The sequence below is a fragment of the Heliangelus exortis genome, chromosome 8 (genome assembly GCF_036169615.1).
Source record: "Heliangelus exortis chromosome 8, bHelExo1.hap1, whole genome shotgun sequence".
Lineage (NCBI taxonomy): Eukaryota > Metazoa > Chordata > Aves > Apodiformes > Trochilidae > Heliangelus > Heliangelus exortis.
Window position 1 is genome coordinate 30,481,818 of NC_092429.1, and position 27,269 is coordinate 30,509,086.

General features: G+C 50.5%; 1 protein-coding gene across 1 annotated transcript in view; it reads left to right on the forward strand.

Annotated features, from left to right (window-relative positions):
* PRRX1 (paired related homeobox 1) overlaps positions 1-21,884 on the forward strand; it is a 34,861-nt gene extending 12,977 nt beyond the window's left edge. The window contains exons 2-4 of the mRNA XM_071751442.1: positions 16,993-17,168; positions 17,696-17,877; positions 20,757-21,884. Coding sequence (XP_071607543.1) covers positions 16,993-17,168; positions 17,696-17,877; positions 20,757-20,895 — 497 coding nt within the window. The 3' untranslated portion in view covers positions 20,896-21,884. The remainder of the gene's footprint in view (positions 1-16,992; positions 17,169-17,695; positions 17,878-20,756) is intronic.
* The last annotated feature ends 5,385 nt before the right edge of the window (positions 21,885-27,269 follow it).

Genomic DNA, 27,269 nt, shown 5'->3' on the forward strand with positions numbered 1-27,269 from the left:
TCTACAGAGCTGTGAAGGGCAAACAATCAAGCATGGAAGTAGCCCAGCTTGTCCTCGTGTTTTGGGACCTCTTCTGAGTTTACTGCAGCTCTGAAGAAAACAGGCTGCTGCAGGAGATTTCTGGGATTTCTGGCCAGGATGCAGCCTGTGGGAATGGTGTCTCTTGGAACTGCAGCCCTGTTGGCTTTGGGTAAAATGAGGAAAACAGGGAGAGCTGCAGATCTAATCAATGGTGGGGAGGGGCATCAATGTGCTCAGCATCCTCATGGATCAGAGGGGCTCCAAATCGTTAGGGTGGGCTTGCTGGGAAGGGCAGAGGTGGCTGTGCAGGGCTGGCACCAAGGAAAGGGAGCAAAAGGATTTGCAGGGCTGTGATGGTCAGAGGCATCATTCCCTGCCTTTCTCTGCTCTCACTGTTTTGTGTTCATTTGTCACCAGCTGGGGAGGGACAACCCAGCTAAACCAGTTCCTTGACCAAAAAACCCTCCTGGCCAGTTCTGTGCTTCCCCATCAAGCCCAGAGGGGTGGGAGCCTTTCCTGCCCCCCAAGCTGGGCATTTCCCAGCTCTGCTGCTCAGTTCTGGCAGCTCATGGACACACTGTTGGCCAAGGAAGATGAAGGTGCAGAGGTTTCCAAATGTGCTTCATTCCTAGAAGGAGCAATAAGTACAAGATGTGCCGAGAAATGGTTTGGCTGGTTTGGAGGACTTACACTTTCCTGTGGTGTGATTAATAATAGGGATAAAGGGACAAGATCTGAATACTCAAATGTGTCTTAAAACTTTGCTGGACTGAGTCGTGTTCAAAGCTGGGTCCGGGTGAGAAAAGTCAGAAGGTCTGAACTTACCCCAGACTGACTGTCAGCAGCAATTGAAGCTTCTGAAAGAATTCTGGCACCTCTGTGAGCATGTTAAACTTCCTCCAGGCAGAGCTGTGGCTCCAGGGCATTTGATGTCACTGTCTTTGGGTACACCTTGTCATGCTTTGCAGCCGAGCTGAGGACTGGGAGAGTCCTGTCTGCACTGCAGAGAGCATCCCAGGAGAACCCCATCTTCTTTGCCCTGCCCCTTCTCCTGAAAGCAGAGCTCCCCACTGCTGTGATCAGGAGGTACCAGAGGCACAGGTGTGTGTAGGCTCATCCTCAGCTGCCTGTGATGTGGCTGGATTTTGCTGCAGGCTGTGCCCTGGCTGTTAATCTTGCTTTAGGGCAGCCTTTCTGTAGAGGGAAACATTCTTGCATGCCCCAGGATGCAAGAGACAGGCAGGTACCTCCAGAGGGAAATATCCACCCTGACCCAAGCTGGTCCTGTGGCTTGGTTTTGAGGGAGTTGAGATGCTGACCAGCCCACCAGGACCAAGGATGCTGTTGTTAGGAAATAGAAAATGCTTGGGAAGAAGTACTGGACTTTACTAATGCAGAGAGGTGCAGTCACCCTGCCTAGGAATGCAGCCAGGCACTTCTCCAGGGAACTGTGTCTGCACTGAGAAATGCAGATTCTGTTCAACTGGAGCAGGCAGAAAATACCTGCAGGTTCCAGCTGGAGAAGGGGAGGGGGAACATCCTTCAAATTCAAGCAATTGCAGAGCAAGCAGATGCTTTGAGTAAATACTTTGGTTCTGTTCTACATTTCAAAGGAGCAAGAAGTTTCGATAAGCCTCAAAATGGAAAGAAACCACTTTGACTTTCCCCCCACCTTCATTTCTGAATTTGTTCGCCAAAACTGTTAAAAATCCTGTGAAGAGTTCAGCTCCAGGCAGGCTTTTGGGGTGTCCAAAGTTGGTGGCAGTGGCCAGCGGGTGGGGGTGATGCTGCGGGAGGGTTTGGGGGGATGCAGGAGATGCAGTTGGGCTTTGCTGTTGTTCTGGTGCCATCTACTGGTGTGAGCCCACGGAAAGGGCTGCCGTGGAAGGGATGGGAAACACGGGTGGATGGGGAGGTGATGGGGGTCCTGCAGGAGCCTGGGCTGCTCATCCCCCCCCTGTGCAGGGCACCTGGATGCCATCGGTGCTGTATTCCCCATCTCCTGGGTCTCTGCTTTCTCCTGGTTTTCAAGTAAAAAGAGTGATGCAGCTGTGACAAAACTTTGTCCCTGGACCCAGCCTGAGCCTTGGGCTCTCCCAGCTCTGGCTTTGCCAAGGAGGGTGAGGGGGGGTGACGTGAAGGTGACAGCTTTGGGTGACATGCACATCCAGGCTGGGATGTCCATGGAGCACTTGGGGCTGATCTCTGCTGGGGTTGCTGATGTGCTGTGCTCTGATCTGGGTTCTGGGGTGTCTTGTAAGAGCCTGGGCTTGCCCAGCAGGTTGGTCTCTTGCTGCCAGTGTTAATATTGTACCTCTTTCCTTTTACTGAACAATCAGGTTTGTGAGAAAATTGCAGGAGCTGAATTGTCTTTGCAGTTGCTGTTCAGATTGTGGAATTGGGGTTGAAATCAGACGACTGAAAAACTGCCAGGGGGATCAGAAGCAAAGAGCATCTCGTGCTGTGATTTCTCTGGGAAGCCAGTTGAAACCATCTGGGGAAGCTGGGCTGCCCTTTTGGAAGGCATCTCCAAGGGGTGCCCATCCAAGGACAGCATCTCGAGTGCTCTGCCCCACAGCTTCTCCTCCATCTCTGCCTCTCTCCTGCCACATGTTGGGCTCTGCTGGCTGGACCAGCCCCATGTGGCATATCCTGTGGGAGAGGATGTCCTCTCTGTTGTGGCTGCTTCAAAGGGACAAGGTCCAGCTTGTGTCTCTCCAACATGGCAAGCTGTGCTCTGAGCAAGGCACAGCCTGCCTTGAACTCATCTGGGACAGGGAGCCAGGAAAGGGCAAGAGATCTTCAATGCAGTTTCCCAAAAGCCTTCTCCTATTTTTATTTTTTTCAGTTTAAAGGCCAGACCCACAGCAGGAGAGCTAATAGCTGGAGAGCAGCATCTCTACTATGCAGATATACTCTCTGCTCCAGCTAACACAGAAGGTATTACCCCTTTGGTTACTATTGGTAGTAAGGTGCTTGAGTTTCAAGCCTTGAAACTTGCCAGGCTCATTCTCTCTAATGATTTGAGACAAATCAAAGCTCTCACTGTGTGAAAATGGGAGTCACAGAGAGCTTTTGGAGGCTGGAAGCTGGAAAAAATGATGCTTGGGTACCAAGGACTGCCGGGTAGAAGAGGTTCCAGGACAGTTGCAGAGATTTAGCCCTGTTTTGGAGCAGCGTGGCCTCTTTCAGCTGGTGATGGTGGAGCTACAAGGCAGAGGGGTGGTTGTGGTTGGCACCCATCTCTCTGGGCATGGCTCTGGCAGTTATCCCAAGGCAGGCGGTGAGGATTGGACTTGGATTTTTCTGTTCCTCTTGCTTTTGATGAAGAAGAGTGTATCTGCTGATCAGGGGCACTAAGACTACCCAGGCAGTGAGAGCAGTGTCTGGGCAGGGTGAATTCAGCAGGCGAGATCCCGGCAGCGGGTGATGTGTGGTTTGGTACGTGTCTTCCCCTTAGGTCTTGTGACATAAAGCATGATTTGGGTGCAGTCACTTGACAAGGTTGCCTTGGTCTCCCAGGAGAGTAAATTTAAAGTTTTTTTTGTTTTTTGGGGGTTTTTTTCCCCAACAAAGAGCTAGGAGATCCAGCGTCTGCCCTGTCAGAAATGGCGTCCGACTTCGGGAGCAGGAAATGGCCGAGATTTTCTGGTGTGTTTGCCTAAAGTTGGGCATTTCAGCTTGTAGTTAGTGCCTGGCTGTGAGTGGGTTGAGCATCAAAGTGCTCTGCAGAGGGGTTTAGCTGCCACACTTCAGCTTTCAGAACCAGGCCAACTGGCTAATGAGAGACCTTGCTGCCAGGATGCCAGGCTGGCTCCCTAATGGGGCGCCTGAGGCTTTTATAGGATGACTGTCACTTACCACATGAATGTGCTGTGCAGGTACCAGCAGGACCAAAGTCCACCCTCAGCATTGCTGTGGCTCCTTGAAGGACTGTGGCTCTGAATTTTTAAAATTTAAAAATTTTTTTTCTTAAGCTTCAGGTTTGGAGGTCATGTGAAAACGTGGTCTAAAAAATAATACATCTTTGGTAGGGTGTGTAAGTCAGAAGGATGAGATCCAGAAAGCTTTGAGGTTAAAAAAACAAGCAAGGACTGCACCAAGAGAAAACACAATCTGTCCCAAGCCTGGGATAATGCTGTGATGATGTCTCCTGCAGAGGCAGTTCCATGGTTCTGTGAGGGTGTTTTGGTCTGTGAACATTTCATTTGGTCCTATTGGTTCTGCAGTGCATGAACACCACTTGGCACAGCTAAGGCAGGGCCACCCCCTCTCCCCCAGCCTGGTTAAGGCTCCCAGACACACTAAATTTCAAGCCAAGTGACAATTCCTGGGCTTGCAGGAGCAGGGGTTAACTCCAGGGGTTCACACTTCTGGCAGAGCACTCCTGCCATGGACACACATCAGGAAGGTTTCCTATCTCTGAGGTTTCCTTTTCTAGAGCACTCGGCAAGCTGGAGTGGAAAGAAGTCTGAAGGCCTGGGCAGTTTGCTGGCAGAGCTCTTCACTGATCTCAGAGGTGGGAATAACCCCATGGGGTAGGGGTGGCAGAGCTGTCTCTTGTCCTTGGATGCAGCTGAGCTGTGCAGGATCAGGAGGTCCCAAAGGACCACCTTGGGCACAGAACCAGATGTCCCGGCCTTTGGTTTCTGTATCCTCCTGCCATGTCTGTGCTGAATGAGATGCTTCCCTCTTATTCCTCCTTAGCACTAATGAGCTGGAGGGGGCCAAATAGTTGAGTAGTTGATTTAGTAGTTGACTGTGGTGTTAATCAGATGTTGGACTGGATGATCTTGGAGGTCTCTTCCAAGCTAAACATTCTGTGATTCTGTAGTGAGCTTGGGGTATTTTGCTCCAAGTGGAGCAAGCTGATGCTGTGGGGGCTCAGGAGTTCTCCCCAGAGTTCTCCCCAGAGCTGGGTGCCCCTTGGCTCTGTGGGGCCCTTGCTGGAATCAGCTGGCCCTCTTTGGAGCTCTGTGGTCACACTTGGCAGGCTGGAGGGTCAGGAGGGAGAGAGGTGTCACCAGCCCTGAACTGGTGTCCCCCCCAGGGAGGGCTGGGTCCCTGCAGTCCCCCCAGGGCATGGCAGCTGGGGGTGAGCACTGTAACCGGGGGGTTTCTGGTGTTTTATGGGGCATCCTCTGTTGTCATCACAGCCCGTGGCAAATTCCGTACTTTCTGCAGCTGACCCTGAAGAGGTCTTTTGAAGGCTGCAATTCCTCGTTTAACTGATGCCAGTTTCAAATACTTTGTGCTAGGGAATAGCCCCTCAGCGCCAAATAAAATACAGTGGAAGTCTGTGGCATGTTTTTCAGCATATTGTTAGTTACAGCCCTCCTGACAGAGCACATTCTATGCTGAAGATAAATGCTTGGGAGCCTCTTGCCAACTTATGTCCGAAAGGGCTTTTCTTGGATGTCCTCTTCTCTCTGGAAAATGCTTTTCTGTTTTTCCAGCAAACATTTAATGAGCTGAGCTTAGAAGAAAAAGAAGGCCTATTTCAGGAGCAGACCCTTCTGCTTCAGCTCTCTTCAGGCTGCTTTGGGGCTCTTTGGGTGCTCTCACCTTCATTACACCCCGTTGCATGGCCGTGCTCTCAGTATAGCATTTATACACATTCCAGAACTTCCATGGGACATGTTTCCATCCTCCCAGCACTGCTCTGTAGTTGTCCCTTATGCCTAAAGTTGCAGGATATTCACAACTGACTGGTCTCAGGAAATCCAGGCTCCAAGCAGGCTGTGGGTATAGTTGTTGGCATGTTGGGACACTGGATTCCCATGCTGGGGATCTCAGCCTTTCCATTTGAATTTGGTTTCTGTACTTTGTGGCTGGCTCCTCACCAGCCCTGGCTTGGCTCTGCTGGGACCTGAGGCTGGCAGGATGCCCATCCCTGGTATTCCTTTCCAGGAGATGTTTGGAGAGCTGGATGAGGAAGAGGGAGGAAGCCACCTCTGATGAGGGGGTCATCTCCTTGCTCATCAGTGCTTTTACTCCTGTGACCACAGGGCTTGGTTCCTAAGGGAAGGTGAAGGCTCTGAAGGTTTCTGTGAGCAGCCAGGACCAGCTGAGCTTTCTTTCTGAGGGAAAAGGTGATTTCAGAAGTCAAAGGATAGCACTGGTGGAGCAGAGTGGAAAAACACTCCTGTCTGAATCAACCCAGACATCCTGACCCCAGGCTGATGGTTTGATGGGCTGATGAGGCAGAGGGAGCAGCAGTTGGGTGATTTTGTGTGATTTTGGGGCTGGGTGATGCTCAGTGCTCACCTGCATCATTGTGCCACGTTTGAGGTTGAGCTTCAGGAGCTGTGTGGTGCCTCAGGCTGGGGAAGCCTCAGCACAGGGATGTGGTTGTGCCCATCAGCTCTTGAGGTGCCATCAGACCTTGCTGTGGAGCCCCGTTATCTTGACAGAAATCTACCATAAATCCACCTTCACTTATAATTCAAACTCCACAGTTTATCTGCAAAGGGTTAAGAGCAGAGCCAGCAGCAATATGGAACCTTACTGATAGTGCTGATGCTGGCCAGGAAACAGCACCCACAAACACACCAGCTGGCACTTGCATATGCAAAAGGCCTGAAGTAGCTGCTCTGTACCTTTGCAGCATATACTGAGTGTGTCTTAGTTACTTGCTGTGAATTTTTTGTGTGCTGTGAAACCCAGCAGTGTGAGTGGCACCACGGGGATGTCAGTGCCTGGCACTTGGGGTTTGGGTTGCAGCTTTTTGTCTGCACCCCTGCAGGCACAGCACTGCTGGGTGGATTGTGAACAGGGAAAGAGGCACAGCAATTCTGGTGTCTGAACAGGTCACAGAATCAATCATTGGGGCTGGAAAAGACCCCTGAGATCATCAGCTCCAGCCCCTGCCCTAACTCCACCACCTCACCCAACCCATGGCACCCAGTGCCACATCCAACCTCTCCTTAAACCCCTCCAGGGATGGAGACTCCACCACTTCCCTGGGCACTCCATCCCTATGCCTGATCCTCTGAGATCCAACCTAAACCTCCCCTGGGGCAGCTCCAGGCCATGTCCTCTCCTCCTGTCCCCCATTGCCTGGGAGAAGAGCCCAGACCCTGACTGCAACCTCCCTGGAGGTTTGGGGGTGATGAGGTCCCCCTGAGCCTCCTCTAAACACCCCCAGCTCCCTCAGATCCCCATCAGATGGGGATGGAAGTTGGTTGAGGAGAGAAAGGGAGGCACAGAGCAGGGCAGGGGCTTTTGCTCGCAGCCATTTAGAAAACTGGAGCTGAGGAGTTTCCCTGGATGCCAAATCCCACACTGCTCCTCTCTGTGCTGTCCCTAGATTTGCTTTTGTGCTGGTTTTGCTTCCATCTCCCAAAGTTCTTTCCCCAAATACAGAGCTGGGAGCGTGGGGTGGGTGTCCCCAGATGTGGGTCTGGCAGAGAGCAGATGAAGCCCCAGGACAAGGTGGGATTTCTGCATTTTCAACCTGTGCCAGCCCTGAGCTCCCTTCCTCTAGCTCGTGGTCAGGATCTTTGAGGATGGGGAAATCTGTTGCTGATCCCCCATCCTTTGGTCATTTACTGATCTGGAGCAAAAAGTCTCATTCTGTGGTGCATCCTGAGAGGGATGGTGTGAAACCCACACTTGCAGACTGTGGGCCCTGAGCTTAGGTGTACTTTCTCTAAACACCTAAATATCCATCTTTCTTTTTCTAGTGAAAAACATCACTTAGCTCCCATAGCTTTGTGTTCAATAGGTTTTTATTATCTGGATAACTCTTTTGTTTCTCTAGGTTTTCCATTGCAATTCATATTCAAATATCAGTATTTCTTGGCTTGAAAGTACTTTGCTTATTTTATTTTTAGTTTAACTGTCAGTAAAAACGGATATAAGGAAAAAGACCCTAGGAAATCAGTTGGTCAGAGGGTTTATCAAAAAAATTACAAGATGTTTTTCTAGGGAAAAAAAAAATCATCAGTTTAAAAATTTCTCTTTAAACATAATTGACATTTCTGGATATGACTGACACGAGGAAGGTTGAAAGGATGCCCAGGCTGAGGGGGTGGGGGACAGGAATTTGCTGCATTTGACAGGCTGTGTACCAGAAGGATGCAGCACTGCAAACTTGGTGGTGGGGCTCTGCCAATGTGTCTAGACAGCCCATCTCCAGCAGGGAGAGGGGAGCTTTTTTTTCTTGGACCTGCTTCATCTGTGGCTGCTCTGGTGGGACAAGACCACGACTGCTCTCCTGTAGTGATGGAGATTTTGTGTCCAAGGTTTGGGGTCTGCAGGATCCGACGTGGGTTGTAAAGTGAGGTTGTGCCTGGTCTGGCAATGGCTGTGATTCAGTAGGCAGAGCCTTTAAAAAGCCTTAAATTCTGTTAAACTGGGCTAGAATGGCAGCATCTGTCTGCCCCAGAGCAAAAGCAGTGCTTTTGGGGCTGAGGTATCCCACATTTCCATACATTCCCCTAAATTTCCTGAGCATCAGGGTTAGAGGGTCTCAGCCAGATCAAGGGCAGAAATAAACAGATGTCCTCTAATCCATTCATCACCTGGAGGCAAATGTTATTCCTCCACATTAGGGATTGTCATTTCCCACCTACCTCTCATTTGCCCCAGTTCTCAGGAGCTCTGACAATCATTATTCTGCCTCTTCTGCTGGGAGTTGTGATTTTCAAACTGTAGTGACCTTTGTGGAAACACAGAGGTTTCCATTTTTCAGCCTTTTGATTTGAAATCTCTAGATGATTGTTCAACTCTGGCAGGGAACCATTCAAAATACATTCCAAAATATTCATCATTCCAGCAGGCTAAGAAACATAAGATGCAGCAATTTATTAGCTAATGTGAAATGCATTCACCATCCAGAAAAGGCTGAGGATGGAGATGGATCTGAGCCTGATTTCCCTTCACATCCTGCAGAGCTGAGGCACACTGGAGCCCCTGCTCCATCCCACCCACCCTCCTCCTCTGCTAAATGTCCTGGTGTCCAGCAAAAAGCCCCCAGAGCCCAGGAGCAGCCTTGGTCCTCCTCCCTCTCCCCTGGCTGAAGAAGAGCAGGTTTTCAGTATGGACCTGGGAAGGAGAAAAAGTAGTTTTGGAATGGTCCTGTGCCTCTCCCAGTGGTGTGGAATGTAAAGGTCCTTTATCCCCCACCTGAGGAACTTGTTTCTGGTCAGGATGCTCAGCCCTTGGAAGAGGCAGGTGGGTTGGATGCTGACAGCCAGGCTCCAGTTCTGTTATTTCTGGATCTCAGATGCCTTTGTTTTTCCAGTTGTGATCAAAAGGGACTCCTAAAATGCGCAAGTGGTCAAAATCTGCATTTCTGAGCAAACTTCCCACAGCTGCTCTACTCTGGTTTGCTTGGTAGGGGCAGTGGTGGTGTGATTTGGTTGAAACCCCTTTGTTGTTGGATGCCAGTGGAAGTGCAGCCTTTGAAGAGGTGGTTTTGATGTTCACGAGGTCCTTTGCCCTTCCCCTTCTGGCCCTGGCACCCCCTGGCCCCAGCAAAGAGTTCCTCTGTGCCATGCAGTTGGTAATCCTGGATATTTCAACAATAATCAATATTCATTGAGGGCTGTGCTCCTGCCTCCTGGTGCCTGTGTCCCCCCTGTCACTGTCTCTGTGCTTCCCCCAGGTCCCAAACCAGCACAGCTGAGTGCATTTCCAGACCCAGTCAGGATGGGGCTGTTTAATCAGGACACTTCTCAGCAGTGTGGTGTCCCTCCAGGGGGACCTGAACAAGCAGGGACATTCATGAGGCCAAGGCCAGCTTGAGTCAGTCTTGCCTGGGGCAGGCAGGAGGTAGCTGGGTAACCTTTGCAGACTTTTGCAGCTCCCACCAGCATTTGGAAATGAGACAGATGAAAGGCCCAAGATGCTGAGTGGTTCAGCTGCAGCAAATACATAGAATGAAAAAAAAAAAGAAAAAGAAAAAAAAAAAAAAAAAAAAAAAAAAAAAAAAAAAAAAAAATCACTGCTATCATCCCTCCCAAAGCAGCCATTTTCTGTCATGGCAAAAAAAAAACCCCAAAACATCTTACCTGCTTTTCACAAAAATACCTCGAGTTTTGCCCATTAGAAAGTTTCATGAGCTGCAGTTAATGGGGATTTCTTGCCACTTTTTTAAAACACAAGAGAAAATTGATTAAGAGCAGTGTTGCCCAGAGTTGAGGACGTGTGCCATGGGAGGGGGGCTGCAGGGTCCCTGCTTGGTGTTTTCTGGCTGAAGCTTCCTTTGAGGGGAGTGGCAAGGGGGAGGCTGAGCCTTACTGAATCTGGAGCTGTCAGGAGAGCAGGGAAGTGGTTTCTGTCTGCTTTGGTTTCAGGGACTACTCAGAGAGCTGTGAAAAGATTGGGATGTGCTGGAGCATTATTGCCAGCCTTGTGCTCCTGGCTCCAGGACACCCCATGAACCCAAGCACCCTGTGCCATATTGGTTTTCCTCTCTCCCAAGGACTCTTCCCCGTGGGAGAAATCAAAATCCACCCCATGCTTGGTCCCTGTGGCATTTTCTTTATTTTGCCCAACTCTTGTCCCAGCAGCTTGGCATCAACCTGCATATTGATCCCTGATGCTTGGGATTTGTGGCTCACATCCAACTATGGGTCCCCTCTGTAAGCAGAAAGGGGACACCAGGTAAATCCAACAGGAAAGGAGGTGGAAGTGGCATTGTGTGACATTTGTATGATGTGTCACCCCCTGGATCTCCCTGGGATAGGAGTGTGGAAAGCAATGTCCCATCCTCACCTCAGTGCCATCAGAGTTGTTCCTCTGCCTGTGAGGTGGTGGCATCCAGGGGGATGTGGGTGCTTCCTTCCTGGTGCTGCTCCTGCATGGGAATTCCTGACTATATGGTCAAGCCAAGGGAAGTCCTGGCTCTGGAGAAAGAAGCCCTGGTGCTGGTTTGGATCTGCACCCTGTGTGCCTTAGGGTTAGGAGGGGCAGCCTGCCACAAGTTGGCTAAGAAAGGGTGCTGGAGAGGAGAAAGATGTTATCTGGAATGAGCTGGGGCAGGGAGGGGGCCAAGAGCCTTGAGAGGCAGCTTTGGAAATGAGAAAATACCAATGGAGCAGGGCGGGGGTTAGGGAGTTTGATCTTGGCTGCCTGAACGCTGTTCCTAAGAAGAAACATCAGGACACATGGCATGGGAAGGGGAGCTGATGGGAAGAGGATGTGGGTGTTGGAAGTCATCCCCTGACCTTTGCAGAGCTTTGGCTTTACCCGTGTGGAGTCCTGGCAAACGCCTGGATCCCAGGAATGAGGAAGGGGCCGGGGGGGCTGAGGTGCACCAAGCTCTCCAGGGAAGGTCTGGGGGTCCCAGCAGCCGGATGGCACCGAGAGGAGGTGCTGGGAAGCACAGAACTCTTTCGGATATGATCCCTTTGGGGTTGGGCTGGCAGAGCTGGGGGATTGCATTCCCCCTGCCCTGGCCCCTGGCCAGCACCTCTGTGGCATCGGGGCTGCCCTGAGGAGGGGCTGGGGGGGTCTGCAGCCCCCTTGGATCCCTTCCCCTCCCTCCTGGTAAATGGACCCTACTGGATCTAAGCCACAGTCTGGTGGTTTGGTCTCTTTGTCAGTTACAAAGTGCAGCCACACAGAACATGATTTGCCGCTGGCAGGCTCTTAAAATATGTGTTTGCTTTTGATTATTTTTTTTTTCCTTATTTTTTTTTTTTTTTAATTAATTTTCCGCGGATCGATGTGGTAATGCATATAAAAATTACAGTATGTAAAACAAAGTACAAAAGCATACAAGGAATTCCAAACACATAACACACTGTGCCTTGGAGCTTATGAGATCCATACAGCACTTATTGTATTATGGGAACACTCTGACCCCAGGACCCAGAGGAAGGGCTTGTTAGGAGAGCAGGACTCTGTGCCTCATGAGCTGTGGGGTGCCCAGAAGGAAAACCTCAGCCAGTATCAAAGCAGAGCTCAGAGTGGTCTGTGGGATCCAGAGGGACTTTTTGGTGGCGTTGTCCCAGTTTCTGGAGCAGGTACAGGTTGTGACAACAAGGTATGCTCTTGCCTCCTGCTAATGAATAACATTCCAGGGGGACTCTCTGGATTTCCACTGGATCATGATCACTTTGGGTTGTTTTGGTTTTTTTTTTTCCAAACATCATTTCTTCTGTTGACTCTGCAAGTGAGAATGTTGATGTGGTTGGGGAGGACAAAGTGCCCGTGTGCTCTGCAGGTTCCCAGCAGGTGAGAGGCAGAGCTGAAACCATCCTGGAAAGGAGTTTTTGTCTTGCAGTTGTGCCAGAGGAGAGGACTCTGAGCTGCTAGGATGGAGCTCCTGCTATGGGCCAGGAGCAGAGCAGGTCAGGGTTACAGGAGGGGATCACACACTGCTCCATTTCATGTTAAAACTCATTTTTCCTATGAAAAAAATTCAGTGTCTCCTTTCCGAAGCTCCACACTGCGTGCAGAAAATGACATTTTTTACATGCAAAAAGTGACCCTGATCGGTTTATGAGATAATCCAAAGTGAAGGGAAATTATTTAAAAGAAATATAGTGTCTGTTTCTTTTTGGTATCCTTTCTGTTTGGTTGTTTCTATGTTCCTGGTGATCCGAACACCACTGGGATTTCAGATGCTTGAATTTTTTGTGTAATTACTGAAATAATTCAAAGTCTTGCACACAGATGATACAGGAAAAAGCAGCAGCAAGTGGTAGGAAAAACCCTCAGCTGGTGTTGAGTAATGGGATTAAAATGATAACTAAAAAATCTCTGTGGTGTGACCTGTGTCACAAATACACCCCCAGTGCCACTGCAGATGTAGGGCTGAGCCTGGGCTGGGTGTCACCTCTGAAACAAGGTGAGATAGCCTCTTTTTTTAGGGTTGCTAAGGAAAGAAAGAGAAATTCCTTCTTATATGAAAGGGCATTAAACTGCTTTCTTCATCCCATTCCCTCCCTCTAACAGAGAGGAAAAAAACCCCAAACCTTCATGTTGAATGCTGAAATTATTCCTTCATCCCCCCCTTTCTTCCTATGTGTCCTTTTTTCATTTATTACACCTTTTCAATAACAAAATAGTAACCTTTGGGGTGTTATTTGAGGTAACCTTATTAAGTGTGACCTGAGCAGCAAACTGGACACCTGCATCCCACCCCAGTGAGAGTCCCTGGTGTCAACACCATCTCAGGGCTTTGGCACTGGGTGGGGTTTTTGTGCCCCTGGCCATGCTCAACACTTCCTTTCCTGGCACCTTATTTTAGCTTTTGGGTTTTGGTTTGGGATTTGGTGAGGTCAGTTGGCAGAGCTGCCCTGCACCCGAAGAGCTGCAGTGTTTTGGAGGGATGTAATGAGGGGAAAGCAAAGCAGAGCATGAAACATGAGCCTGCAAAGGGCTTGTGGCTGTCTGGACAGCTGATGCTGGAGAGAGGAGTCTGCCTGGAGCCAGGGGGGACCCACAGAAATTTTTCTGCTCAATCTTCTTAAATTTTAACTTTAAACTCAATGTAAAAAATTTTCCTCTCCCCTCTCATCTCCCTTTTCCTTTCTTTCCCCACCACCCCACTCCCAATAAAACTTGCTGGGTCTAATTTAGAAAAGTTTTTAGTTACTAGGTTTTTAGTTTCTCGATAATTTTTTTTCCCCCTGTGAACTAGTTTGTTTTGGTTTTTTTCTTTAATCCCTGTTCAGACTTTCACAGTAATTTGGTATTTTGAAGGCTGTGATTATAGTGTGATTCCTTATTCACTTCCTGGAATCCTTTCTCAGTTTACAGTTTATATAACTATAACAACGTGACAAATCTTTCCTGCCTTACCCCTGTATAATATTGTGGTTAAATATCTCTGTCCCCCACTTAATTAAATCCAATTGTTTACTTTCAATTCGGATCCAGTTAATGTGCTACAACAACTGCTTCTGGACTTCATAGAACTGGTCAAAACTTTTCCAAACTGCCCACACAGTGTAAACCCTGTCTGGAAATGAGTTTTTGTTCTGACCTGGAAGGAGGGCAAGTATGCACGAGCATTCCTGCAAACTGGAAATCCAAAAGTTCAGTAGCAAGTGGAAAAAAACCCAACCTGGTGACTTCCATGTGGGCATCCAGTGCTCATCTCTGCTGGGCTTTGTGGATGGATTATATTTGGAGAGTGGCATCCCAGCAGGAGACAGCTGATGGTACCCCAGAGCTGGCCACTCAGCCAGCTACTCTGCAATGAGGAACTTAAATCAGAGTGGCTTTAGTTGTGGATCTGCCTCCTTGCAAGAGGGGATGCTGTGAGCAAGGGAAAAAAAGGATGAAGGATGGGCCACGTCACACGGTGTCACTTAGGAGCAGCTAAAAAAGTTTTGGTATGCCCTGGAAGTGGGTTTGTTTGTGATGCCAGAGTTTGCATGTCATAGGTGAATGTAGAAATAACCCAGGAAAACACAAATGTGGAAACAGGAAACCAAATCCCCAACATGAAAGGTTGGGATGTTGCAATGAAATTACCAGACCCTGCAGCCTGGGGTGCCTCAGAGCAGAACGTGCACTTCTGGCTCTCTGGGGGATGCGTTTGCAAGCAGCTCAGCTTTTGAGAATGAACACTGCTTGTAATAAAATATTTCTGATTAAAAGAATGTTGATGAAAGACTTCTGACCCATCTAAAAAGCTTTAGAGCTGTTTTCCTTGTTTCTCTTGTTTCTGCTGACTCCGGTCACTAGTGCTGTCAGCACAGTTTAGGAACACCATTTTTCAGTGTTCAGGGTTGTTCTCTGATAAAGAAATAATAGTGGGGGGAAAAAAAAACCAAAAAATGCCCAGCTGACACATTGAAGGCAGCTGGTGACTGCTGTGAGCAAGGTGACATTTGCAGGTGCCTGGGGTTTAGGTGTTTGCTGTCCCTTGTTAGCAGTTTGTAATCAGCATATGGCGCATCTATAGGGCAACATCAGCCCAGTGGCTCTCTCAGCTCATACAGCTAGTATTTTGTGGGTTGTTAGTCTTCTTCCTTTTCCTTTTCCTTTTCCTTTTCCTTTTCCTTTTCCTTTTCCTTTTCCTTTTCCTTTTCCTTTTCCTTTTCCTTTTCCTTCTTCTCTTCTCTTCTCTTCTCTTCTCTTCTCTTCTCTTCTCTTCTCTTCTCTTCTCTTCTCTTCTCTTCTCTTCTCTTCTCTTCTCCCTTCTCCCTTCTCCCTTCTCCCTTCTCCCTTCTCCCTTCTCCCTTCTCCCTTCTCCCTTCTCCCTTCTCCCTTCTCCCTTCTCCCTTCTCCCTTCTCCCTTCTCCCTTCTCCCTTCTCCCTTCTCCCTTCTCCCTTCTCCCCTTCCCTCTTTCCTTTCTCCCTGCTCCCCAAGTATCTCCTGTAGATGTTGATGTAGCTGCATCGTGCTGTTCCAGAGGTGCAGTGAAAGGAGCTCTCAAAGCCCCAGTGCCCGTGTCTCGGGTTGTGCTTGGCTCTCAGGGCAGCTTCGTGCTGGAGGAAGGGGGTGGCTGATGTCCCAGCCCTGTGCCAGCCCCTGCTCAGTCACCGATCTCTCCCTGAGTCACCGCAGCCGCCTCCAACTTTCCGCTCCTCGGCCCCTCTGCTTTGGGGCCCGGTAATGATGGGGTGAGCAGTGAATCACCAGTGTCTGGCTTTGTGCTGGGAGAAAACCCAGCAAATTGTGTCAACGTGCTTGGCAGAAGGGATCCTTGTTCTCCAGCTTTTTACGGGCTTTGGACCTTTCCTTGCGCTCCCCGGGGCGCCGTGCTCGCCCTTCCTCCTGTGCAACCCTCACACAGGATCTGGGCCACGGGCCAGACACCCTTGGGCTTGTTCTCCTGCCAGCCAAGTGTCATCTTCTGGCCAGGAGATGATGCTTCAAAGGCCCGGAGAGGATTCCCAAGGGGTCTCAAGGGCTTTTATTGATTTGTTCATCCAGTCAACGTAGGGTAAGTTCAGAAGAGAAAACAGCACAGCTGGGTGATGTGGGAGGGGGCCAGACACCCATGGTGATGTTGGCCTCAGGAGCAGCTGCTCTGGCAGTGTCTCTGCCATTCAAAGGGATGCTTGTGCCCCAAGGCTTGTTCTTCCCTGTTTGCTGTGTTGTGTGGTGCACAGCAGCACAACTCTGTTGAAGCTCCAGCCAAGCCAGGGGGAGCTGGCTGACCCCTTTTGGGAAGGCTCTGATGATGGGGCAGCGGAGGAACATGCAGGATTTTCCTGCTTCTCCCCATAGGGCAGGCCATGGGATGGTCCTCAGCCCTTCAGAAAGTGGAAGCATGTGCACCAGCAGCAGTGAAATCCCATCCCACTGCCTCACAGCTTCACTTCCCACCACCCAAGCAGGATGGAGTCACCTGTAGCCTTGTTTCAGTGTCCTTGGGTTCTGTGTTTGTTTTTCCTGCACGTTCCTGCCTCTGCAGGTCCCTTCCCAGCTTGGCTTTGGGGTTCAGCATGCCTGTTACAACACTTCCTCCCAGATACATGAAAACTGAGAGGAGATTTTCAGACCTAGGAATCCTCAGGCTGGGAATGAGTCTCCTGGGGATGGTCAGGATTGAGATGGGGATGGTCAGCTTGGAGATGGAGCTGTAAACCTGCAGGAATCTGCAAAACCTACTTCCATGTAAGAGGAATGTCCTTTTGTTCCCAGATGGGTGAGCCTGGCTCTAGAGGCCTTCAGGTGCTGTACCCATTGCCAGATGGGCTGGGAAAAGAAAGGAAGAGAGGTGGTGAGGGCAACCACTGGAGGCTTTAATTTCCTCATCAGCTTCTCCCTCTGGGAGATGGGGAGGAGAAGGGGACATTTCGTGCTTCCACGTGGCAAAAGGGGATTTTGGGCAATTGTATAGAGCCCGTGGACTCTCAGAGCAGATGTGGCACTTCAGGAGATGGTTTAGTGGTTATGATGGTTGAACTTGCTCATCTTTCAGGTCCTTTCCAACCATGCTGATCTGATGATTCTGAGCCCTCTCCATCTTAAAACCCTGGAGGTTATTCACACCCAGCACATGCTGGATGCTCTTATCTTTCTAACCCTGTCACACCCCTGATTGTCTCTCCTAGATGATCAGCTGAACTCAGAAGAGAAGAAGAAGAGAAAGCAAAGAAGGAACAGGACTACCTTCAACAGCAGCCAGCTGCAGGCACTAGAGAGGGTCTTTGAGAGGACACACTACCCTGATGCCTTTGTACGGGAAGACCTTGCACGCAGAGTCAACCTCACTGAGGCCAGAGTCCAGGTAATGCTCCCAGGCTCACCCCAGTCAGGGGTCATCTGCCCATCCCCTGCAGCCCCTTCAGGTCTGGGTGGCACCTTGGGGAGGTCTGCCAGGCCTGAGCTGCCTCCATCCTTCCCATCTGCTCGCTCAGATGTGTTCAGATGGTTGGTGCAAGGCCAAGACCCTTGATGTATTGTGCTCAGGCTGCTCACATTGTCTTGAGCTGCCCAGCTCTAAGCTTGCAAGGCTGCAGCTTCTGAAGATCAAAGCAGACCACAGCAGATGAAGTGTTGCACAGCACTCCCAGGCTTTGCAGCCTCCAGCAGAGGACAGACATAATAATCCTGCAGGGACCTCACTGGGCCAGCTCCTTGCAGGAGGGCTTTACTGGGGCAGACATAAGGATTGTCTTGCCTTTAGAATTTCCAGTTTTCTGCTTTTATAGAGCCCTGGCTGGGCCAGGAGAGCAGAGGTGGTGTGGTGAAAGGGTGAGCCTTGCAGCAGAGCTGGTTGTGATGCTTGGGGGATCTCTGTGCTTCCCACCCCAGGTGTGGTTCCAGAACCGGAGAGCCAAGTTTCGCCGGAACGAGAGGGCAATGCTGGCCAGCAAGAATGCCTCTCTGCTCAAATCCTACTCAGGGGATGTCACTGCTGTGGAGCAGCCCATAGTACCTCGCCCAGCTCCAAGACCCACTGACTATCTCTCCTGGGGTACTGCCTCACCTTACAGGTCAGTGAGCAACTCCTCGGGGGCTGAGCAGCCTGTGTGGTTCTCGTGGGGGTTGTTTATATTTGCATGGGACAACTGGAGGATTTGTCAGTTTGGCCACCCCACTGCTTGGCCTTGCTCATCCCCATCTCCCTGCCGTGCTCTGAAGGTGGCCTTGGATCAGCATCCTTGTGGCTTTCTGGCAGCCAGCTCCCTGGGTGATGGAGCTGCTTTTTTTTTTTTTAGTGGTCACTCTCTGCAATTCAGGAAGTTTCAGCAGAGGATCAGACAGAAATACATGGAAACAGAGAGGTGGCACTTGCTTCCCTTGGTTCATCCAGCTTAAAGCAAGGAAGAAACGTTTCCATGGGAATTGGTGGAGTTGATGGCAGGGCTCAACCACCACTCAGTGTCCAGAAGAGGGAGTTGTGTGGCTGTGCCATGGCAGCCACTGGTTGAGATGAAGGAATTAGGAACTCACTTCATGGCTCTTGCTCCCAGTCCTCCCCTTAACTCTGAACTGGTGAGCAAGATCCATGGACCCTGGAGGACAGGGCTGGGAGGAGGCTGAGAGCAGCCTGGCCAATGCTGCTTTTGCTCTTAGATCTGTGGAAAGGTTTCATTCAGTGTGTTTATTCTCCAAATACATTCAGCCCCAGGTCAGCCCAAGCTATTTGCAGCTCTATGTCACATAGATAGCCAAGTAGATACTAGTATTTTTTTGAAGTTGAAATGTTTTGCTTAGACATTTTTTAGCACAGGTTCCTAAGAAAACAAGAGCAGCAGTCACACTGTCAGCCTGCACTTCCCACTCCTACAACCTCTGGCTTCATGAGCCATTGCAGGTCAGATTTGAAAGAAGGTTTTTAGGCTTTGGAAATATGATGTTCCTCTGTGTTTTGTGGAAGCAGAGAGCTGAGAAGAGGCAGGAGAGGGGCAGAGGGAAGGAGCAGCAGGGAGACTGCAGATGAGTGTGCACCCCACAGCCTGGCTCTGTTTGCCTCAGTGCAAGGGCTCTTCCAGTCACAGAATCAATCATTGGGGCTGGAAAAGACCCCTGAGATCATCAGCTCCAGCCCCTGACCTGACCCCACCACCTCACCCAGCCCATGGCACTCAGTGCCACATCCAGCCTCTCCTTAAACCCCTCCAGGGATGGAGACTCCAGCACTTCCCTGGGCACTCCATCCCTGTGCCTGATCCCCTGAGACCCAACCTAAACCTCCCCTGGGGCAGCTCCAGGCCATGTCCTCTCCTCCTGTCCCCCGTTGCCTGGGAGAAGAGCCCAGACCCCCCCTGACTGCAGCCTCCCTGCAGGTTTGGGGGTGATGAGGTCCCCCTGAGCCTCCTCTAAACACCCCCTGCCCTTGGGCTTGTTGAACTTCAGCCCCTTGGCCTCAGCCCCTTGACCCAGCCTGGCCAGATCCCTCTGCAGCATCTTCCTACCCTCCAGCAGCTCAACACTCCCCCCCCAGTTTGGTGTCACCCATGAATTTACTGAGGACAGACTCAACCCCCTCAGCCAGAAAGATGCTGAATAGGACTGGGCCCAGTGCTGATCCCTGGGAGGATCAGTATGGATCAGTCCTGGAGGTCAGTGCTGGAATTAAAAACAAACAAACAAACACCACAACAAAGCAGCTGTCTTCTTGCTTTGCCTGTGGAAGGAGGAGAATATTCCCAGAGCCTTGGACATGAGCCACCCAGGCAGGCAGATGGAGAAGGTCAGCATCAGACCTGGACTTGCCTCCAGGAGGGTATTTGTGGTTTCCTCCTGACCTGGCTGGCTGTGGTATGCAGGCATCTCTGGTTCACTTGGTGGTTTTCAGCTCTTTTTTATCTGCAGCCCCATGTCTAGGAAATCACAGAATTGTCAGGGTTGGAAGGGACCTTTAAGGTCATCCAATTCCACCCCCTCTGCCATGGGCAGGGACACCTCCCACCAGCTCAGGTTGCTCAGAGCCCCATCCAGCCTGGCCTTAAAAACTTTTAGGGATGGATGGGGCTTCCACCACCTCTCTGGGCAACCTGTGCCAGGCTCTCACCACCCTTATGGGGAAGAACTCCTTCCTAACAGCCAACCTAAACCTCCCCTCCTCGAGTTTGTATCCATGCCCCCATGTCCTATCACTCCCTGACATCCTATGCAACACACAGGTCAGTTTGCTGGGTTTGGGGATGGGGAAGGGGGATGCTTTACACAGAACCTGGGAAACATGGGTTAAGTTTTCCACTGGTCTGGAAAGCAGATTTGCAAATATTTGGTAGGATAAGAAAAGACTCAGAGATCTTTGTACAGTTCCCACTGCCAAAAGTAATGTTTTTCATGAATAAAGGGAGGGAGAAGAAAATGGTTTGTGCCTTTTTTTTTCCCTCAGCCTTTAAGGCTGATCAGCTGAAGTTTCAAAGGAAAAAATGTGGAATTTTTCATTCCAGAAGGCTGAAACCAAAAAGCAGCACAATTCCTGAAAGGGGTTTTTCCCAGAGTGTTTCTTTCCTGTAGCTCATGTTGCAGAAATGCTGTGATTTCACAAGCAGTAAAACCAGCACTTGCTCTCATCAAAAAGACATTGCCTCTGCTGAGGATGCTTTTAAAGACAATGGTCCAAGTGGCAGGCTGAGCACCCTGACCTCGCTGGAAACCTTTTGGGTTAGAAAATAGGAAGTGGAAATTTTCCTATTTACTTCAGCCCGTGTTAGCACTGGGTAACCCTGGGGAAGTGAAGGGCAGCTGAGAGATTTCTATGGCTTTGAAATAAAAAGTCCTGGTGATTCCCCACTCACAGAAGCAATAAATCCTGCAGGAATGAAAACTTTAGGGTTTAACCTTGCAGTGGGTGTGCACCTGCCCATGGGGAGACCATGTCTGATGTCATTTCTTGTCTCTTTCCATCCCACAGTGCCATGGCCACCTACTCTGCCACGTGTACCAATGCCAGCCCAGCCCAGGGCATGAATATGGCCAACAGTATTGCCAACCTGAGACTGAAGGCAAAGGAATATAGTTTACAGAGGAATCAAGTGCCCACAGTCAATTAACGACTGGAGGCAGCTGCCTTGCAGAAGATAAAATTACAGCAGCACCCGTCCTGCTTTGCAGCTTCTTTGTGCTGAGAGGAAAAAAAAAAAAAAAAACAAACAAAAAAAGAAGAAGAAAGAAGGAGAAAAAAAAAAAAAAAAGAAAGAAAAGAGAAAAAGAAGAAAAAAAAGCCAACCCTAATCCAGAACTGAGCATGGGGACCAAACTGGGAGCAAACTGAACCGCTCATGAGTGACAAGGTTCCTTCTTCCTTTTGGGATGATGCCACCATAATTTTTTTTTTCTTGTTATTGTCAGGTTTATTGCTTCTGCTCAATATGCTATGAGCTTCTTCAGTAAAGGACAGTCTCACCCTTGTTGGTTTCTATTTTTGTGGGGGACTGCAAAATAAGAAACCTCTGCCCATCTCAGCCCCTGGACATGTCCCACCCCCATCATGCTGAGATGCAAAGCTTCCTCCTCTCCCCCCTTGCCCCTGCTCACCTTGGGGAAGCTTTTCCATCACTGCTTCCCACTGTATCCACCTGTCCCTTCATCCCTCCAGCCCCTTGTGCCCCAGAGGCAGCACCATCACCATTAATTAGCCTGCAAGAAGCCCATTAGTGCAAGGGGATGGGCTCAGCCTGCCCTGCCCAGGTTTGCCTGCTCCAGCCTGAGAGCTGAGGAGCCTCTCCTCAGGTTTCCCAGCACTTTGTTGCTTTCTCTGAGTATTCCCAGCACTGCTGCCTCAAAAACCCAAAGACAAGAGAAAAGCCAACGTGGCTGTATGAGAGGGGAGAGGGGGGAGCAGGGGGGGAATCACTCTGTAGTGCCAAGAATAGGACTGTTAGGACACTCCTTTCTATGCCTTACAGTTTGCACCACAGGGAAAGGTGTTGTCCAGATGCATTTGTTTTATATATACTGTATATATTTATATATATAAGATATACATGCAAGCTTGGTTGGTGTTTTTTATTAAACAAAATAAAAATCCATTGAAAATGTTTGGGATGTTTGTGCTGCATCCAGGTTCCTGGAGCCCTGCATGGAAATTCCAGCCTCTCTCAGCCTCCTCAGGGCTCTTCCAGCACCACTGGAAATGCCCAGCTCATGTCTGCCTCTGAAAAACCCCAAAGAGGTCACCCTGGAGGGAGCCACACTTCTTTCCAGACCTTCCCCTGGGGCATTTGCAGCTTCACAGAGCAAGATGGGGATCTCCTCACCAGTCAGATGGGTTCACCTGGATCCTGGGAGGACACCAGGACATCCCTATGGGAAGTCCCCTCGGAGGACAGGTGATGTCTTGGCAGGGTATATCCCACCTGAAAGCTGTTGCAGACTCTTCCCCACTTCCCAGAGCACTGCAGTGGGACTTTTTCACCACTCTCCATTGCTCTCCTTCCCTGCTCTCCTCCTTCTGGGCTATGCAGAGCAGTTTAGGACCCAGTGTCCTCCTCTCTGTGAAAAGCAGAGAGGATGCAACCCAAAGGAGGTTTCTCCCATGTGAGCATCCCAAGGAAATCAGGATCTTTCCCATTCCTGGTGATGCTGCCTCTTTCCAGTTTTGGGGGGAGGAGGGGGCTCATTTATGGCAAATAGACCTGCCCAAAATGAGGAGGATTTTGCCATGGAACAGCCCCACTGAAGTTCCTGCATGGCCCAGGCTGGGCCAGAAGGGAGAGAATGAAGCTCAGGGGTGCTCTGGTGGGGTGGCATAAGGTGTGCAGCTTGGTGTATGTGTAGTGTCTGCCAGGGGGCTTTGATGGTCTAAAATGGCATCTTGCAGGAAATGAGAAAGAAATCTCTTTAAAGTGAAGGTGAAAATTAAACTGGCAGAGGATGAATGGAAATGCAGCCCAAGTATTTGAGCTGACACTGAGGGGGAAAGCTCCAAATCCAAGCTGGTGTACCTTGTGCTCATGATTGTATGTGTTGCTGTTGAACTTTTTTTTTCTCCCTGTATAGATAGTTTTGAGGGGGGAAAAAAAGAAAAAAAGAAAAAAAGAAAAAAAAAAAAAAAAAAGAAAAAAAAAAAAAAGAAACCTAGTTGCAATCAGCACAAAAAGCCCCTAAATGATGAAGCTTGCAGGCAGCAGCAGCAGGGGAAGCCAGGCTGACCATTGCATTTTAAGAAAGCCAGGATGCTCTGTTTGATCCCTTTTGGGTTTTTCTGGTCTTTTCCTTCTGTAGCCTGGAGAAACCAATGCCGAACTGGTTCTCTGCTGCACAGTGTGGTTCCAGCTCCTGCAGCCAAGTGATCACACTGGAGATCTCAGCCTGCACTTAGAAACTCACTCGTGGTTTCTGCACCCACACAAACTACTGGAAAAGGAAAAAGTCCCTGGCTCCGTGTAATGTTACTCAGAGGCTGAGCTGGTCCTTGGGTGCCTCAGCCCTGCCCTCTCCTTCCCTTCCTGCCCTCCCTGTCCCACCAGCAGCCCCCAGGAGCTCGATTGAGCTCCCCTGAGGTTGCCCAAGTGTCTGTCCTAGAGGGTTCAGCTGTTGCCTTCAGCATCTTGGTGGGCTGGGGCTTTCTCCTGGCCTTTAATCACCTTTTCTACAGCAGAAAAAATGCCCCTGAGCTGCATAGGGGGACAGGCACCTGTTTCTGAAATCAGCAAGGAGAGAGTTCAGAGAGCATCAGCCTCCTGGTACCTTCTTGTTGGTCTTTCTTGGACTGGCACATTCCCAGGAAGGAGCTCACACAAATCCCTGTGCAAACCCTTGTGCACCCCATGTTCACTTTATCCCTCACTTCCCTGGGGCTCTCGTGGGAAGGCTGTGGGAGCTTTTGCACCTCCAGTTTTGGTTGAGGGCTGGGCTGGGGCTGCTGGGCTGGGGGTGCCCCAAGAGCTGACTGGGCTGACTGGGATGAGTCCTTTGAGCATCCCAAACTGTTGTTTCCTTGTCATGGCTGTGTTAGAGGGGGCCCAGCTGGGCAAAAGGGTGGATTTTGTCCCTTAATTGCTGATGATCTCAGCCCCCAGGCAGTGAGCAGTTGTCTATCAAGGCAAAGAGAAATCTGATGATCATGTGTGTTTAATCTGTGTTTTATTGAACCATCTTTATACTTGTGCACATTAAGGGCCTTTTCCTGAAAGCAGGGAGTTCTCCAGGGTTTTAGTGGACTTTCTGTCTCAGCTCCTGGGAAGTTGCCATGGTAACCCTGGGTATCTCCAGCCTTGGTTGCCATTCAGGGGAGAAAATGTTCCTGCAGCACATTCCTCTCAGATGCTCTGTGCCAGTGCTGATTGCTCAGCCCTGCCTCACTCCCCCTTTCTTGACACAGAAATAGGTGGCTGATTCCCTTTCAGTGGGATTTTGGAGCTTGGGGATGGATGGATGGATGGATGGAGGGATGGATGGAGGGATGGATGGTGAGGCTGGTAAAGCCTGGCACCTGAAGCCACAGGAGGGATTCTCAGATGGAAGTGTATCCTGTAAATGATCTCCTGCACCAGACCAGAAACCATGGTTTTCAATAAAAAGGGGGAGAAGGCTCCCCAGCCCTTTCTCTAAGTTGCCACGTGTGCTGCCTGTTGCTGCCCTGGGGCTTTGGGAGGGGACAAGAGGGGTGAAAGGCAGCAGAGCAGAGCTCAGAGCTCCCCTTCCCAGGAAACTTGTCCTGGGAACACCACGCAGCTGCTCAGGGGGCTGCAGGGGGAGGGAAAGGCACCAATGAGGAGAAGAAATGGGTTGAACACCAGCACCTGGGCAGGGGGCAAAAAGAGGGGTGTTCAGGAGGGAAAACACCAGGGGAGAGCAAGGGAGATGGTCAGGGGGGGCTGAGAGGCTAATGAGTGTGTTAATTAGTGCAGTTGGCTATTAAAAGGAAGTAGGTGCTGGGGGAGAAGAGGTTGCTCAGGGCAGATATAAAGCTGGGTGAGTTGTGCTTGGGAGAGATGATGGGAGGGAGGAATTTTGAGGGTCTGGGGGGTTTCTGTGCCTTCCCTTCTTGTTCTCTAAGTGATTCATTCAGATTTGAGCCAAATATTGGGAAACCTGAGCCTAGGTTGGCCTCCTGCTTCCATGCTGAGCTGGCTTCTGCCCCTCCATGGGCACTGTGTGTTTGGGTGAGCAGGATGAAGACAAGGAGCAGTGAAATCTCAGCATCCCAGCCCATAGAGACACCCTGTTGAGAGGAGCTGGGTGCCTCAGCAAAGCCCTGAGCAGCCAGCCAAGCTTGCATTCTTTGCAAAGCTGATTATTCACCTCTCTGAAGCTGAAATAATAACAGTATCAGCCTCTTCTCTTGTTATTTTCTAGTTGCCAGAAGATGTAGACTTGCAAATAGCGACGCTTCCAAGTTGTTTTCTGAGACCAGAGTGGTTTGGGCTGAGTTGAAACAAACCTCAGGAGTTTGTCCAGACCTGCAGCTGTCTCACCTCAGCTCCCTTTTGGGGCTCTCTCCATCTCCCCCCTGGCACCAGGGCTCTGGGGCTCCTCTCCTGCTGGCTGCCAGGCACCAGGAGGTGTCACCCATGGAGCTCCAGATCCCAGGTTTCCCAAGAGGAGAAATCAAAGCAGTGGCAGAAGCAGCCCCAGGGCTCAGTGCTGGGGCCACTCCTGTTGAACATCTTGATGGGTGATTTGGGTGAAGGGATGGAGAGCACCTTAGAGAGGTTGTAAATGACCCTGAGTTGGGAGGGAGATCTGCCTGAGGGCAGGGGGGCTCTGCAGAGGGATCTGGAAAGGCTTGAGGGGTGGGTCAAGACCAATTGGATGGGTTTCCAAAAGGCCTTTTAAAGGAGGAGCCAGGAGATGGGTGTGCAGGGGATGAGGCCATGAGGGGATGAGGGTTTCACTGGGAAGATGGAGCTCCAGATGACTTCGGTGGAGAAAGGGACTGAATGTGACACCTCCATGTCATGGCAAGGAGAGGGGTGGTGGGAGTTAACAGCAGGGATGAGAAATGGCAACCAGCAACTTAAAATCTCAGTTTCTCTCTCTCTCTCTCTCTCTCTCTTTTTTTTTTTTTTTTTTTTTAATAATAAAAATAACTTCAAGATTAGAGTTACTCTTTCCAGTGCCTTGGCCAAATCCTACTCTCTGTCTAGCTGGATTCCCTTGGCAGCCCAGGACAGATGCTGGTTCCTTTGCTTCCTGCCTCTGCCTGCCCAAACGATGCCAGATGTTGTCTCAGAGCTGCTGGTTTCTAACCCAGAGGTGGTTTGGGGCTGGGTGGAGCCCTCCTTGTGAAGGGGAGGTGCTAAAATCACCCAGGCTATAAAGGCACTGGGGGACACCCTGCAGCACCTTGGTCCAGTGGTCAGGGTGCCCCGGGGTTCCAGCTGCAAGCCAAGGAGAGGAGATGCTGCCCCAGCAGGCAGAGAAGGTGCTGAGCATCCCTTGAGGTGAGTGTGGGACATTTTCGTTTCCCAGAGCTCCCTCTTCCCATCCATCCCCAAGCAGGAAAGGCCACCCCACTCTTCTGAAGGTCCTCATGATGTTCATGGGGGCTTTCCCTGCAGCCCATGTGTAGGTTTGGGGCTGGGCTGGCAGCTCATCTGGGCTGTGGTCAGAGCAGAGAGTGGAATTAATCTCATGGGATGCAGCCCCAGGGGTTTTCTGCAAACCAAATGCTGTTCCTGAGGGTTTCACCCCCTGTTGGAAGGGGGGTGGGGACAGCTGGGGGGTTCTGCCCCTCCAGAGGGGGTGGCACTCAGGTACAGAGCCCTCCTGCGTGGGGAGAGCTGCTTGGGGTGGAGAAAAAAAAGAGGTTTTTAACCAAGAGGACAAAGCTAGTCCATGCCAAGGGGGCAGGAGATGGGTATCCCAGGAAGTGCTTTGCCTGAGGGACTGGCAGGGGTAGGAACACTTTCTGGAGAAAGGGTTGGGGGATCCTCAGCAGGTTTGGGGTTGATGTGGCTGAGCTGAGCCTGTTCCTCCTGCAGAGCTGGGAGCTGAGCTGCTTCCAAGGCAGCCCCATCCTTCCCTCCCCTGCCTCAGCAACAAGAGGCAAGTTTGGATCCAGGAGCCTTGAGGAACGGGGCCATCTTGGAGGGAAGCTGAGGAAGCAGAGGGACACAAGGAAGCTCCTCAGTCCTTCGGCTCAGGAGGGCTGGGCTGGACATGGAGCAGCAGCCTCCTGGGGAAGCTTCATCCCCATCCCTAGGGCTGGGACAGCAGCACCTCCCTTGCCTGGCTCTGGGACCTTCTGGACCACACTGGACCCTTATCTGGGAGGGGAGTGCAGCTTCTCCAGGCTGGCAGAAGCCTCATGGCCACAGCCCAAGGTTGTATCTCAGCTGGTTGAAAAATGGAATTTCTTTTCCTGCAGCGGCTTCCAAGATTTTTTCATGCTTGACTTCATCCCAAATCAGGCCAAGGAGTGGAAATCTCTAAAAATACTGCAAGGAAAGTGCAAATATGTGCAGGCATGGCAGGAGCA